At 41.0% G+C, this 12368-nt stretch overlaps 1 protein-coding gene across 1 annotated transcript; it reads left to right on the forward strand.

The window, feature by feature from the left end:
* The first annotated feature begins 2612 nt into the window (after window positions 1-2612).
* On the forward strand, window positions 2613-7285 carry LOC109534309 (AFG3-like protein 2). The gene is made up of 17 exons (XM_019899921.2): window positions 2613-2815; window positions 2995-3151; window positions 3200-3314; window positions 3370-3513; window positions 3578-3674; window positions 3728-3866; window positions 3918-4083; window positions 5170-5288; window positions 5342-5523; window positions 5580-5819; window positions 5869-5941; window positions 6003-6122; window positions 6176-6291; window positions 6345-6545; window positions 6605-6724; window positions 6778-7000; window positions 7058-7285. The coding sequence occupies exons 1-17, from the start codon at window positions 2729-2731 to the stop codon at window positions 7123-7125; spliced, it is 2367 nt and encodes a 788-aa protein (XP_019755480.1). The 5' UTR covers window positions 2613-2728; the 3' UTR covers window positions 7126-7285.
* The last annotated feature ends 5083 nt before the right edge of the window (window positions 7286-12368 follow it).

Raw genomic sequence — 12368 nt, forward strand, 5'->3', positions numbered from 1 at the left:
GAACGCTCATTTGTACATCATTCTAGGCAGAAATAAATGACCTTTTTGGAAAGTGAAGCATGGATGGGGAATTGTTGGCAGTTTTTTCAAAAAATGCTTGAAATCAAGAAGTTTTAGATTTGCGTGGTTTTTTTTTAGTTGAAAAATTCACTTGAATATGACGCTGCTTTTTTCGAAGTTTCTCAATTTTGGCATCGTTGGATAGAGAATTGAATGGGGGGGTCAAGACCCCCATGACCCCCCCTTGGATCCGCCCTTGAACGCCAGTGCATTTAAAGCTGAAATTCTGGGCATTTGAAGCGAATGAATCGGTGAATAGGTTGTCAGAGTTTCATTCGATTCAAATGGCTGATATTTTTCCAAAAATGTTTAAACGTTCGGGCGCCTTTGACGCATTTCCAGCCTGCACGATTGGTTTAAAACTTCATTCCCTGTGAAATACGTGTAACAATATTCAGGAAGTTTTGGCAGGTAGTATAATTTATCGAGTCTTTCAAGCCTTAGCGCTTTTTCAGGAATCCAAAAGTTCAAAATTCGTAAATTCTACTTGAAGTTGAAATTATGGATTGTCATTGCCAATGGCTCAGTGAGTAGCTTCACACAATTTCGTGCCATTGGGAAAACTGGTTGATTTTCTGGAAACTTTGAAGTTTTTGGGCATTCAAAAAAGCATTTCTGCATGTAAAAAAATCATAACTTTGCAAACCCGAGACGATATAATTCTGCAATTCTGGATATTTGTAGGTGAAACCTTCCTGGAGAAGTATGGTAGATTTGAGCAGGTTTCGGCCACTGGTAGCGGTTATAGAAATTTTCAAACTTTAGCTTGCTGGAAAATGCGTTTCAAACGTGCACGCGCCGCAAAAAAAATAGTAAGTCGCAAACCCGATTGGACGTTTTTCGTCTTAAGTTCTGAATTTGTATAACAGGCGTTAACAGAAAACAATTAAACATTACAAAAAAATTAAGTCAGGTAGGTTTTTAGGTCGTTGTTTCCCCAAAAAACCCTAATTTTTTGTTTCTCGCTGCTCATTGCTTCAGCTAGACAAAAATGGGGAATCGAATCGAATCTCAAAACGGTCTAGATTTGCCCATCGGAAAGCCGAGGAGCGTCCCCAATTCCTCCCGTGAACCCCTTCTCGTTTGTACACGTGTATTTAAACGCGAGGAATCCCTTTCAACATGCGAAATGAAATATCTCAGACACTATTTGAATTATTTCCCCTACAGGCCTTTCGAAAGTGAAATTTCATTCGCACAACTAGGCGTAACGAATGGCGGATGGGTCATTCTCTTGAAACTACCAACCCAAAGAAATAACACTTTAACCCAAAAGGACGGAGTTACACAAGAAAACACACGATTGAGAGCAACACAGGCGATCAATCGCTCACTTTGCACAATGATGATGAAGACGTGCGGTTGATACAGTCCTGGTATTACCAGAGCAAAATTAATATTTTGGGCGCGTTTTGCGGAAAGGCCCACTCGTTCCTCAGACATCCCCGTAAACATGTTTGGCATATTCTATCAATTAGACAGTTCGGGGGCCCCTTTAAGCATATCAGGGGATAATCCGATGAAGTCGAGCGGGCAAAATTGATTCTGTTGTATGAATTATGGGGAGATTTTCCCGCTTACAGGTGCATATCACTTGCGACAGCACATAATCATTGGTTTTTCGCATTTTTTGTTCGAGCTAAAAGTACCTAGCCAGAAAGACGCGCAAAGTAAAGAAATACAATTGAAACAAACTGTGTGAACAAGAAGGTAAAGAGCTGAGAAACTCGCTTGATTTATATGCGCTGCGGCAAATGTTTCGTGCAACACTACAAAGGAAAATTAAAAAAAACTACAAAAGCAATGACACTTGTCTACCTACGTAAAACCAACAAATAAACTGGAATCTTACCCATCATTTGAGTGAAAATATCCGTACGTTTCGGTCAGGGAAAGACGGCGGGCGTTCAAAAAACTTTTTGCAAATCACCGCTCGTCCATAATTCGACAACGCACCACTTTGGCTTTTCCCGGTTTTCCGGAAAAATAGCGCCTCCTGGCGGAGTTTTCCGACGACGCCATTTCCACGCCGGCGTCGGGGCGGAGCTTCGCGCCGCCCAAAAAATGGACGCGAATTGGCGGGGAGCTCAAGACTTGGGGTGTGGTCTGGGCAGTTTCCCGGGGGGGATTATGTGACGGCAAAATGCTGACGAGCGCTTTTTTGCCTCTTCAAGTGGGGATTTTTCGTTTATTGTCAGCTTTATCAAGGCACATTGTTCAAGCCCTAGTAGAATAGGGATTGGGCTTCTTCCAAAAGGCGATGTTTTGGCTATTTTTTATTTCATTTTAACTTCGTAGTTTGCGACTCAGTTTTGCTTGCCTCAAACCCACCAGCATATCGACGACATCTGGCGTCGTCATTACTATTTCAGTGCAGAAATCGCGATTCAGCCAGTCATTGATTAATATTAGTTGCACACTGAGGCAAAACTTGTCTCTGGTTTATATTTCTTTCGTAGTCCTTTAACAGCTTATATGCAACCACAATAACCCCAATCGTTCTGGACAATGGTGGAGGCGCTGTTGTAGGCGCAGATTTTTATCGTCATCACTTGACAGTGACGCTTTTCATTCTCCCTGTGGTATATACAAAGTGAGGTTAGACAATCTAGCTTCTGACTGCCTTTTGAAAGTTATGTGATTATTTCTGCGTTTTTCTCATTCTGACATGGCATACCGGCTGCTTAGTACTGGCAGAAGGTTGGAAAATTTTGTGTGGAAAACGTTCAAACAATGCAATGCTAATGTTCCGAGGGTGAGCCAACGAACGGTCCAACGATTACCTAATCTATGCGCCCTGTCAGAGGCCCCAATTTTCTCTCAAGCTACTATGTGGCGAAGCGCCTGATTGCACACCAACCGGCATTCACACAATTAATTCATTCACACCAGACCAGCCCTGCCATTGAGTAAACAAGTTCTTTCCTGTTCCAGAACAACTCAACATTGAAAAGGGCCATACTCAAGGAATGGAGGCTGTTTTGCGAAAAGCCTCCCAAAGGTTTCGAGAAATACTTCAAAGAAGGCAAACCTGCCGCAAAAGATGCCAAGCCAGAAGAGGGAGCGAAAAAAGAGGCTAAGGAGACCAAAGGTAGCCCTCGTTTAAAGTTAGGAATTGCTAGGAATGGGGATTTTTTAGGGAGTGAGGCCAAGCCCGAGCAGAAGACGCCTAGACCCTCCCTGGGAGGTGCGCCGGGCGAGAAGAAGCCCTACGATCAATGGTCGTTCGGGCTTTTTGGCGGCACAGGCAGCAGGTAAATTTCGCAGCTTTGAAGTATTCCAAAACGAGTCAATTTTGGGTGGCTTTAGGGGAAGCGGCGGAAAACCGTTTGGGGAAAGCGACCAGGGTAAATGGTATGTTTTGGGGGCGGCAGCCGCCGTAGCGTTCCTAGGGACTATCACCATGTGGGAGATGGGCTACAAGGAGGTGGCCTGGAAGGATTTCGTTTACAAGTAGGCATTTCGAACGACTCAGGCTGTGGATAATTGCTTCTAATCAAACAGTATTATTTTCCAGTTATTTATCCAGAGGAGTAGTGGAGAAGCTGGAAGTAGTCAACAAAAAGTGGGTTAGAGTAAGGCTGACGCCTGGAGCATCCTCTGAAGGCCAAGGGGTAAGACACTGTCCTGTTACACTTTCTAATTTACTTAGTTCAGCTCCTTGCAGGACATCATTTGGTTCAATATTGGCAGTGTGGACTCGTTCGAAAGAAACTTGGAAAATGCCCAGAACGAAATGAATATTGAACCGCAGAATTACGTGCCGGTGATTTATAAAACGGAAATCGAGGCCGCTAGTCTCTCAGGTAGATTTGGTTCTATTTGGGCGAGCGGTTCTTAACAGGGCTGGTTTTCAGGCATTCTGCCGACGCTGCTCATCATTGGCTTTCTGTTGTGGATGATGAGGCGCTCAGCTGAAATGATGGGAGGCCGACGAGGTAAAAAGGGAGGCGGCTTGTTTGGCGGTGTGATGGAGAGCACTGCAAAACTGATAAATTCTAGCGAGATCGGCGTGAAATTCAAGTAAGTTTATTTTGCATTAGCGCCCCATACACGAGCGAAATATCTGTGATATCTGATACGTGGCGAGCCAAATTCGAAGAAATATCGGTGCGTTAATGGTTAACCACGAGCCAGATACGACCCGATGCGAATTTCGTACAAAATAAATCTGCAGATCTGGACTTGCGGACCGAATTTTGCCGTTAGTGGGTACGGGCGAATACTAGTATCAGATATTAGTGCCGCCTAAGCAGTCATGCTATGCCATACTTCCGCGGCTTAAAGAAAATACATATTCAGATAAAGTTTAACGGTTGACATTGGTACAGATTTGAGATATAGTGTATAATGTTATAACTCAAGCAATGGGCAAGAGGTGATGATGGAAAATTTGGCTATAGAAATCGTGGAAGATGATGAGATAGTAGCTAATGTCATAGGAGAAAATCATTACTTCGATTACGAAGACGAAGCTTTTCAGAAAATACCCAGTAAATAGGCGGTCGATTAATTTAATTTGTGCCTACGTTGGGCCGAAGAAAATGAATTGCCACTGTATGAAGTGATTATTCGTATTTGAATTATAGATATGTTATGTTGTATCGTTTGTTTGTTTTTCTATAATGACGTATATAATTGTTTTAATAACAACGTGTTTATAAAAGATCCCAGCGTGCATTCGATTTCTATTTTTTTTGCCGGATTTTTCCTTATGGCTGCTGACGCCCTTCCAGTCTATAATCTCTAGTCTACCCACTTTCTTCTCACTCTCGCTATCCGTTTCTTGCTTCGCATTTTAAACACTTAGTTTAACTAATCTGCCTCTGCCACGACCAGATCTTTTATTTCACTTGAAATACCACGCGCCAGATCAAGTCTGTCTGAAACGTAAGATTTCACTCCACTAACGGACAGATCTGATACCTCCAATGCCACTGGAAGAATCGGCACTCGTGCTTGGTATGTTAATTAGTGGACAGGAAAAGGTTTAATTCGTCCGATCTGGATCTGTCGAATCAAATCTCTACGTATCTGAACTGTACGGATAATCTGCCCGTGTATRGGGCGCTATTAGGTTTGATTTTTCGTGATTATCATTCTTTGCAGRGACGTGGCTGGCTGTGAAGAAGCCAAGATCGAAATCATGGAATTTGTCAATTTTCTCAAGAATCCCCAACAGTATATTGAGCTGGGGGCCAAAATTCCCAAGGGCGCCATGTTAACAGGTCTTAGTTTCACTAATATTGAGACCATTTGGGCTGATTTCTTTGGCTTTCAGGCCCTCCGGGTACTGGTAAGACGCTTCTGGCCAAAGCGACGGCCGGCGAAGCCAACGTGCCATTCATAACTGTGTCCGGTTCGGAGTTTTTGGAAATGTTTGTCGGTGTGGGCCCTTCCAGAGTCCGAGATCTCTTTACCATGGCTAGAAAACACGCTCCGTGTATACTGTTCATTGATGAAGTAAGTAGTTGTTGCCGCGCTTACAGGGTGCAAATTATCATTTCTTCTCTTGGCAGATTGATGCAGTGGGCCGGAAAAGGGGTGGGCGCTCCTTCGGCGGGCACTCAGAGCAAGAGAACACGCTCAATCAGCTGCTGGTGGAGATGGACGGTTTTAACACTACTACTAACGTAGTGGTGCTGGCAGCCACTAACCGAGTGGATATTTTGGACAAAGCTCTGCTTCGACCCGGAAGGTTCGATCGGCAGATCTTCGTTCCAGCTCCCGACATTAAGGGAAGAGCCAGCATTTTCAAAGTAAGCCCAAGCATCAGTCAAGGGAAGCCCCACAGGAAAACTGTTGCAGGTTCATTTAGCGCACCTGAAGACTGACTTGGATAAAATCGAACTAAGCAGGAAAATGGCAGCTTTAACGCCAGGTGAGTGTAGGGATATGCCGATTTAAGCCCGCTTTGGTTTACGCAAAGTGTTGCGTTCCAGGATTCACAGGCGCTGATATTGCCAATGTTTGCAACGAGGCAGCCTTAATAGCCGCTCGAGACTTAAATGATAGAATCGTTATGAAGCATTTCGAACAGGCGATCGAAAGAGTTGTTGCAGGTAAGTGGTTCTAGGTGGGACGTCTTCCTTCAGTTGCTGTATTGATTTTTTAGGGATGGAAAAAAAGACCAACGTGCTGTCGCCCGAGGAGAAGAAAACCGTGGCTTATCACGAGGCAGGCCATGCTGTTGCTGGATGGTTTTTGGAACACGCAGATCCGCTGCTGAAGGTCAGTGTTCAATCATTTAGCCAATAAATCCGCATATTATTTCTCGGTCATAGGTATCAATAATTCCTCGAGGTAAAGGCTTGGGTTACGCCCAATACTTGCCCAAAGATCAATATCTGTATTCGAAGGAGCAACTTTTCGACCGGATGTGCATGACTTTGGGGGGTCGTGTTTCGGAGGAAATCTTCTTCGGCAGAATCACTACTGGGGCTCAGGACGATTTGAAGAAAGTTACTCAGAGCGCGTATGCCCAAGTAAGGAACATTCGCCACACTGTGGAGTAGTGGGTTTTAAATTCCTGTGTATTTGCCAGATTGTGCATTACGGAATGAACGAGAAGGTGGGAAACGTGAGTTTCGACATGCCCAGAGAGGGGGAGATGATGGTAGAGAAGCCCTATTCGGAGGAAACGGCGCAAATGATCGACGTTGAGGTAAGAGCTTGTTGATTAGAAAGGGCTCAATTGTCTCACGTTATTTGGAGTAGGTCAGGAGCCTCATCGAGTCAGCCCACGCCAAAACTAGAGTACTGCTGACGGAGCACAAAGAGAAAGTGGAGAAAGTAGCCGAACGACTACTGAAACTGGAAGTGATCAGTAGGGACGACATGATCGAACTTCTCGGCAAACGTCCCTTCCCAGAAAAGTCCACCTATGAGCAGTTTGTGGAGGGAACTGGCTCGTTTGAGGAGGACACTACTTTGCCTGAAGGTAATTTTTTTCAGGTATTGAAACACACAATTACTCAACACTTTTTTCTCCCTAAAGGACTGAAAGAGTGGAACAAGGAGAAGAGCAAGTCGAGTCCCCCGGAAAACGAAAAGGCCCAAGTGTAGGCTAACGATAATATGCGCATTTGTAAATTTAATTATATAATTAGCATTTTTTTGTTGTAGTCGAAAACAATTTGTGTGAAAGTGTTTGCTCGAAAGGTGTTTTTTATTATCTGCTGCAAAGAGTGAATATAAATAAATATAAGAAGTTCCGTTTCAACGCCATGTGTGTTTTTTTCACTTACTGCATTCAATCAGGAGCAGAAGTTTAGCGTTACGCTATTTTTTCCGTCGTTGTAGATGCTCTCTATTGGCGAAATTTTGCGGGTACATGAAGATTTCGTCTTGTATCAGGGCAGCAGCATGTTCAAGGAGGTGGCGAGAAAATCAGAAAAAATTTCGGTGTTTCAGCGCAAATTCGATTTTTGTCAGGAGAGCAGAATGTTTAAGGAGGTAGCTATAATATCAGGAGCAACGGATTTCGCACAGTTTCATCGGAAATTTAAGTAGTTCGAAGAAAAATCGATTTCTATCAGGAGGGCAGAATGTTTAAGGAGGTAGCGATAATGTCAGGAGCAACGGAGAGTTTTCGCACAGTTTCATCGGAAATTTAACTGGTTTGAAGCAAAATCGCTTTCTATTAGGAGAGCAGAATATTTAAGGAGGTAGCGATAATACCAGGAGCAACGGAGGGTTTTCGCACAGTTTCATCGGAAATTTAAGTGGTTCGAAGAAAAATCGATTTCTATCAGGAGGGCAGAATGTTTAAGGAGGTAGCGATAATATCAGGAGCAACGGAGGGTTTTCGCACAGTTTCATCGGAAATTTAAGTGGTTCGAAGCAAAATCCATTTCTATCAGGAGAGCAGAATATTTCAGGAGGTCGCGATAATATCAGGAGCAACGGAGGGGTTTCGCACAGTTTTAACGGAAATTTAAATGGTTCGAAGTAAAATCGCTTTCTATCAGGAGAGCAGAATGCTTAAGGAGGTAGCGATAATGTCAGGAGCAGTGGAGAGTTTTCGCCCAGCTTCACTGGAAATGTCAGTGTTTTAGCGCAAAGTCGATTTCTGTCAGAATCGAATGTTTAAGGAGGTAGCGATAATGTCAGAAGCAAGGGAGGGTTTTCGCATAGTTTTATCGGAAATTTAAATTGTTCGAAGCAAAATCGCTTTCTATCAGGAGAGCAGAATATTTCAGGAGGTCGCGATAATATCAGGGGCAACGGAGGGTTTTCGCACAGTTTTAACGGAAATTTAAATGGTTCGAAGCAAAATCGCTTTCTATCAGGAGAGCAGAATATTTCAGGAGGTCGCGATAATATCAGGAGCAACGGAGGGTTTTCGCACAGTTTTAACGGAAATTTAAATGGTTCGAAGTAAAATCGCTTTCTATCAGGGGGGCAGAATGTTTAAGGAGGGTAGCGATAATGTCAGGAGCAATGGAGAGTTTTCACACAGTTTTATCGGAGATTTAGGGTGGTTCCAAGCAAAATCGATATCTATCAGAACAGAATGTTTAAGGAGGTACCGATAATGTCAGGAGAAATGGAGAGTTTTCGCACAGCTTCACTCGAAATGTCAGTGTTTCAGCGCAAAGTCGATTTCTATCAGATCAGAATGTTCAAGGAGGTAGCGAGAATGTCAGGAGCACCTGAGAGTTTTCGCACAGTTTCATCGGAAAGTTAAGTGGTTCGAAGCAAAATCGCTTTCTATCAAAAAAGAAAGTGCTTTTTCCATTCCAGTAACTCAAACCTTGCTATATCTGGTCTTGTTCCGGAAAAACTGCAATTGTCAATAAGAGGAAGCAACTTAAAAAAAATCGCAATTAAACGTCTATTAAAGAAAAAATGCAACTTTGGCGTTTTAAGTGAGACCTTGTATATTCATGTTAACGTAAAAGTTTAAATAACATCAGAATTTTGTCGAGATAATCGAAGGGCAAAGTCGTGTTTCCTCGTTTAGCCTTCTTATTTTTCCCTCTATTTAGGTAGTTCCCTCCTCAACAGAAGGACATTCTACTTGGTCCCGGCCTGTAAAAAAAATTGTTTGAAAGTGTTCTATATTTAAAGACAGAAAGGATGAAAACTGTAGAAAGGCATTTGTCATTCTCTCCAGATTCGTTTTACTGTTATTCCCAGCCCCTAGATGCCTCTAGAAGTGTTTAGAAGAGAAAAAACTTCCAAATTGAGAATATTTCATAGTTTTTGCATAAAAATCACACAGATTTTGAGGCAAAGATGCCAAGCGTTAACGATTTAAAAACCAGAAAAAAATTCGAATTTATTTGTCGCTTTTCACTAATGTCGCAATAAAAAACAACACAAGCTAAGCGTCCAAACTGGTTGAAAAAACCTCCGACAAGAGATTAAAACAAGCATGCATAAAAAGCCATTTTTTGAGCTTTCGCCCCGCTGAAAAGGCAGCAAGCAAAATATGTTCGGAGTGACTTCTGCTTAGAGCTCGTTTCGTATTCATTGAAAAAAATAAATTCCGCGCGACCTTGTTAAGGCTGAGCTGTTTATGATAGAATGTCGGCCCCTCGGGGCTTCGCTAGTCAAATAATCATTACAGCCCCATAATGGTAAAATATACTTTTTCATGAATTTTAAATTCTCGCACCTCCCAAGACTTCGTTGCCGAAAGTCTGCCAAAGAATTTATCGAACATAATTTTCTATTTAGTATTTATTCAGAAAGAGGGGGAGGTTTTTTCGTCCCATTGGGAAATAGTAGCGGAGTTTTCATTTTTTTGACGGCATTTGATTCCATAAATTCAAGTTGTTTTTTATTGTTATCCTTTAACCTTTCGACGAATTTCGCCATTTGGAGCGGGTGGGTTTTCTATGCTTAACTCCAGCCCCTCTTATAGAAGAAAAACGGGCTTTTACCCCGATTGTGACGTGTCTATTAAACTCCCTTTATTTTTAGACAGCGTGTCGTGTCGATGGGCTGTTACTCTTCAGGGCCGTTCTACCTGTTAGTCCCGATTTAGTTTTATTTTTGCGTTTTCACAGAAAACGCATTCCCATGTTTGTTTATCGGGCCGTAGATGTGATTTTTGGATAATTAGCCTGATCTGAACCAGGCTTGGAGAGTCGTCGCAAGACTATACTGCCCTGCTAAGACAGGAAGTCGTATCTGCAAAACCCAAGTTTTGAGATATTAAGCAATTTGTAAATTATGACATGCCATCTTCGCTTATTTGCAAAACTGTTCTTTTTTAAGATCTCAATGTGAACTTCCGTTAATAAACTTACACAAGAAATCTTAAGGTTGTAAATTTTGGGATTTGATAAAAAATTGACTTTTGTTAGATACGACTTTTTGTTTTAGTATTCTCATACTATTAAGGTATAGACATACTAAGTAATTTTGCACTATACTACTCATAGTTTAGCAAATAACATAAAAGCAAACAACAAAAACTTTGTAAGAAAAACATATATTAACTAAAAATAATACAGTACCTAATACTAGTCACTTTGAATGTAATTTCCGTCGTTCCAGTTCCATTCCAATTTTTGCAGCAATTTGGCTTTCCTATCCTTGTCAATTCCTTTAGGGGCCAATCTGATCACAGGTTTTGGTAGGTCATTTTTATAATGTTTATAATTTTTATAATGTTATAAGAAAGTTGAGTTCAATCAGTGGTCCACTAAATTTCGTTTTGTAAAAAAGGTTTTTAGAGCCCCCTTTAAATTGAACTTCAACAAAATTTGCTAAATAAGGTTTTGGGTGTAATTTTGTTCATTTTGAATCTTGAAGAATAGTCAATAAAATCATGAAAATCATTAAGGCTCATTTCAATCATCTCTACTTTTGAACTATTTGATTTTAAATAGTAGGTATTACTTCTCCTGGAGTCTCCATCTAGTTACAATCGCCTTATCACTAAGACTGCATTTCAGCCAGACGCAGCATCTTAGTGTCTATTGTTTAAGATCGTTTTCCTTAACATGCAAGCCCAAGATCATATTCATTCTCATCCTGTACTCGCTTCAATAAAGTCGTTTTTTAAAAACACGTTTGTTCGAGACCACATAGTAACTATCTTTAGTTTTTTTTATCGATTTTTTTTAACGTGGTAAAAATAAATTGACGCTGTTGTTCATGGGTCATTTCCCAGAATTCTTTATTTATATCATTTTGTCTCCATATGTCAATTGCTTGGGTACCTTTTTCGGCACAATTTTCCTTACATGTTTCTTGCACGTCATGCTGTGCAATGTTTTCCTCTCTTTTCAGTTTCTTTCTTTCCTGTAACTTTTCCTTGTTGAGTGAATTTTCGTGATTGATTTTGTTCACCGGGTTTCAAAGCATTTTCTATGATAATGTTTAATAAATCTCCAATTAATTCTGCAGGCTTTTCACTTGCGGTCTCAGTTGGCAGTTCAGACTCCACAGTAAAATCTGGATCGTGTGAATTATCAATAGAATTTTTGTTTAGTCTACCATGTATATTATTAGCTCTATATATGGACATTTTTTGAGCTAATTCCTTGTTTAGGGCTAGTAAAACTAACATTTAAGATCTAGCAGACATCTAGAAATAAATAAAAAACACATAACCTTAGAATAATCGGCACGGATGAAACACACATGAAATAGTTAAATAGAAGATATAAGTTAAATATAAAGATAATAATGCCTTGTTCTCTATATCAACAGAATATTAAAACATGAACAACTTATATAACACTTTCGAAACTAACTTAACAAATACAACCACTAAAATAATCGCAGTAATAATATCAGTTAATAAACGAACTCTAACCATAAYATCTCTAACCACACTTGCATATACGGCAAAAAGACTCAATAATAATTATCARTATGACTTTTTGATCATTACGACTTAGTAYAGATACCAAGCCAGAATGTCGTAATTGAAATATTATTAATCAGATATACGACAATATGACTTGGTAATTATCAATACGACTTTTTGACCTGGTAACTGGTAGATTTTTGCAGATARGRCATACAAATATCATTGAAAACCCGKATTCTAATGATGATACGACTTCCAGACCTTGTCTGGGAGGTAAAASAAACTCTGTTATACCAGTATTCTGCATAAGCTGAAAAAGTGAAAAATTGCAGATACGACTTCTTGTCTTAGCAGGGCAGTATAGCGAGAATTATTACTGTTAATTCACCAGCAACCAGCAGTGCAATATCGGTGAAGATTTGGCGACCCATTTGCGGGGATTTGTATCCTGGGCGATAACTTTCCAGGTTTTCTCCATTTCCGAACTGAATCCCCGATCGGATTTGGATCGGGTCACTCGGGTTAAAAGGATACT

The sequence above is a fragment of the Dendroctonus ponderosae genome, unplaced genomic scaffold, assembly GCF_020466585.1.
Source record: "Dendroctonus ponderosae isolate FM_Combo_2020 unplaced genomic scaffold, Dpon_F_20191213v2 Dpon_F_20191213_8, whole genome shotgun sequence".
NCBI classification, from domain to species: Eukaryota; Metazoa; Arthropoda; class Insecta; order Coleoptera; family Curculionidae; genus Dendroctonus; species Dendroctonus ponderosae.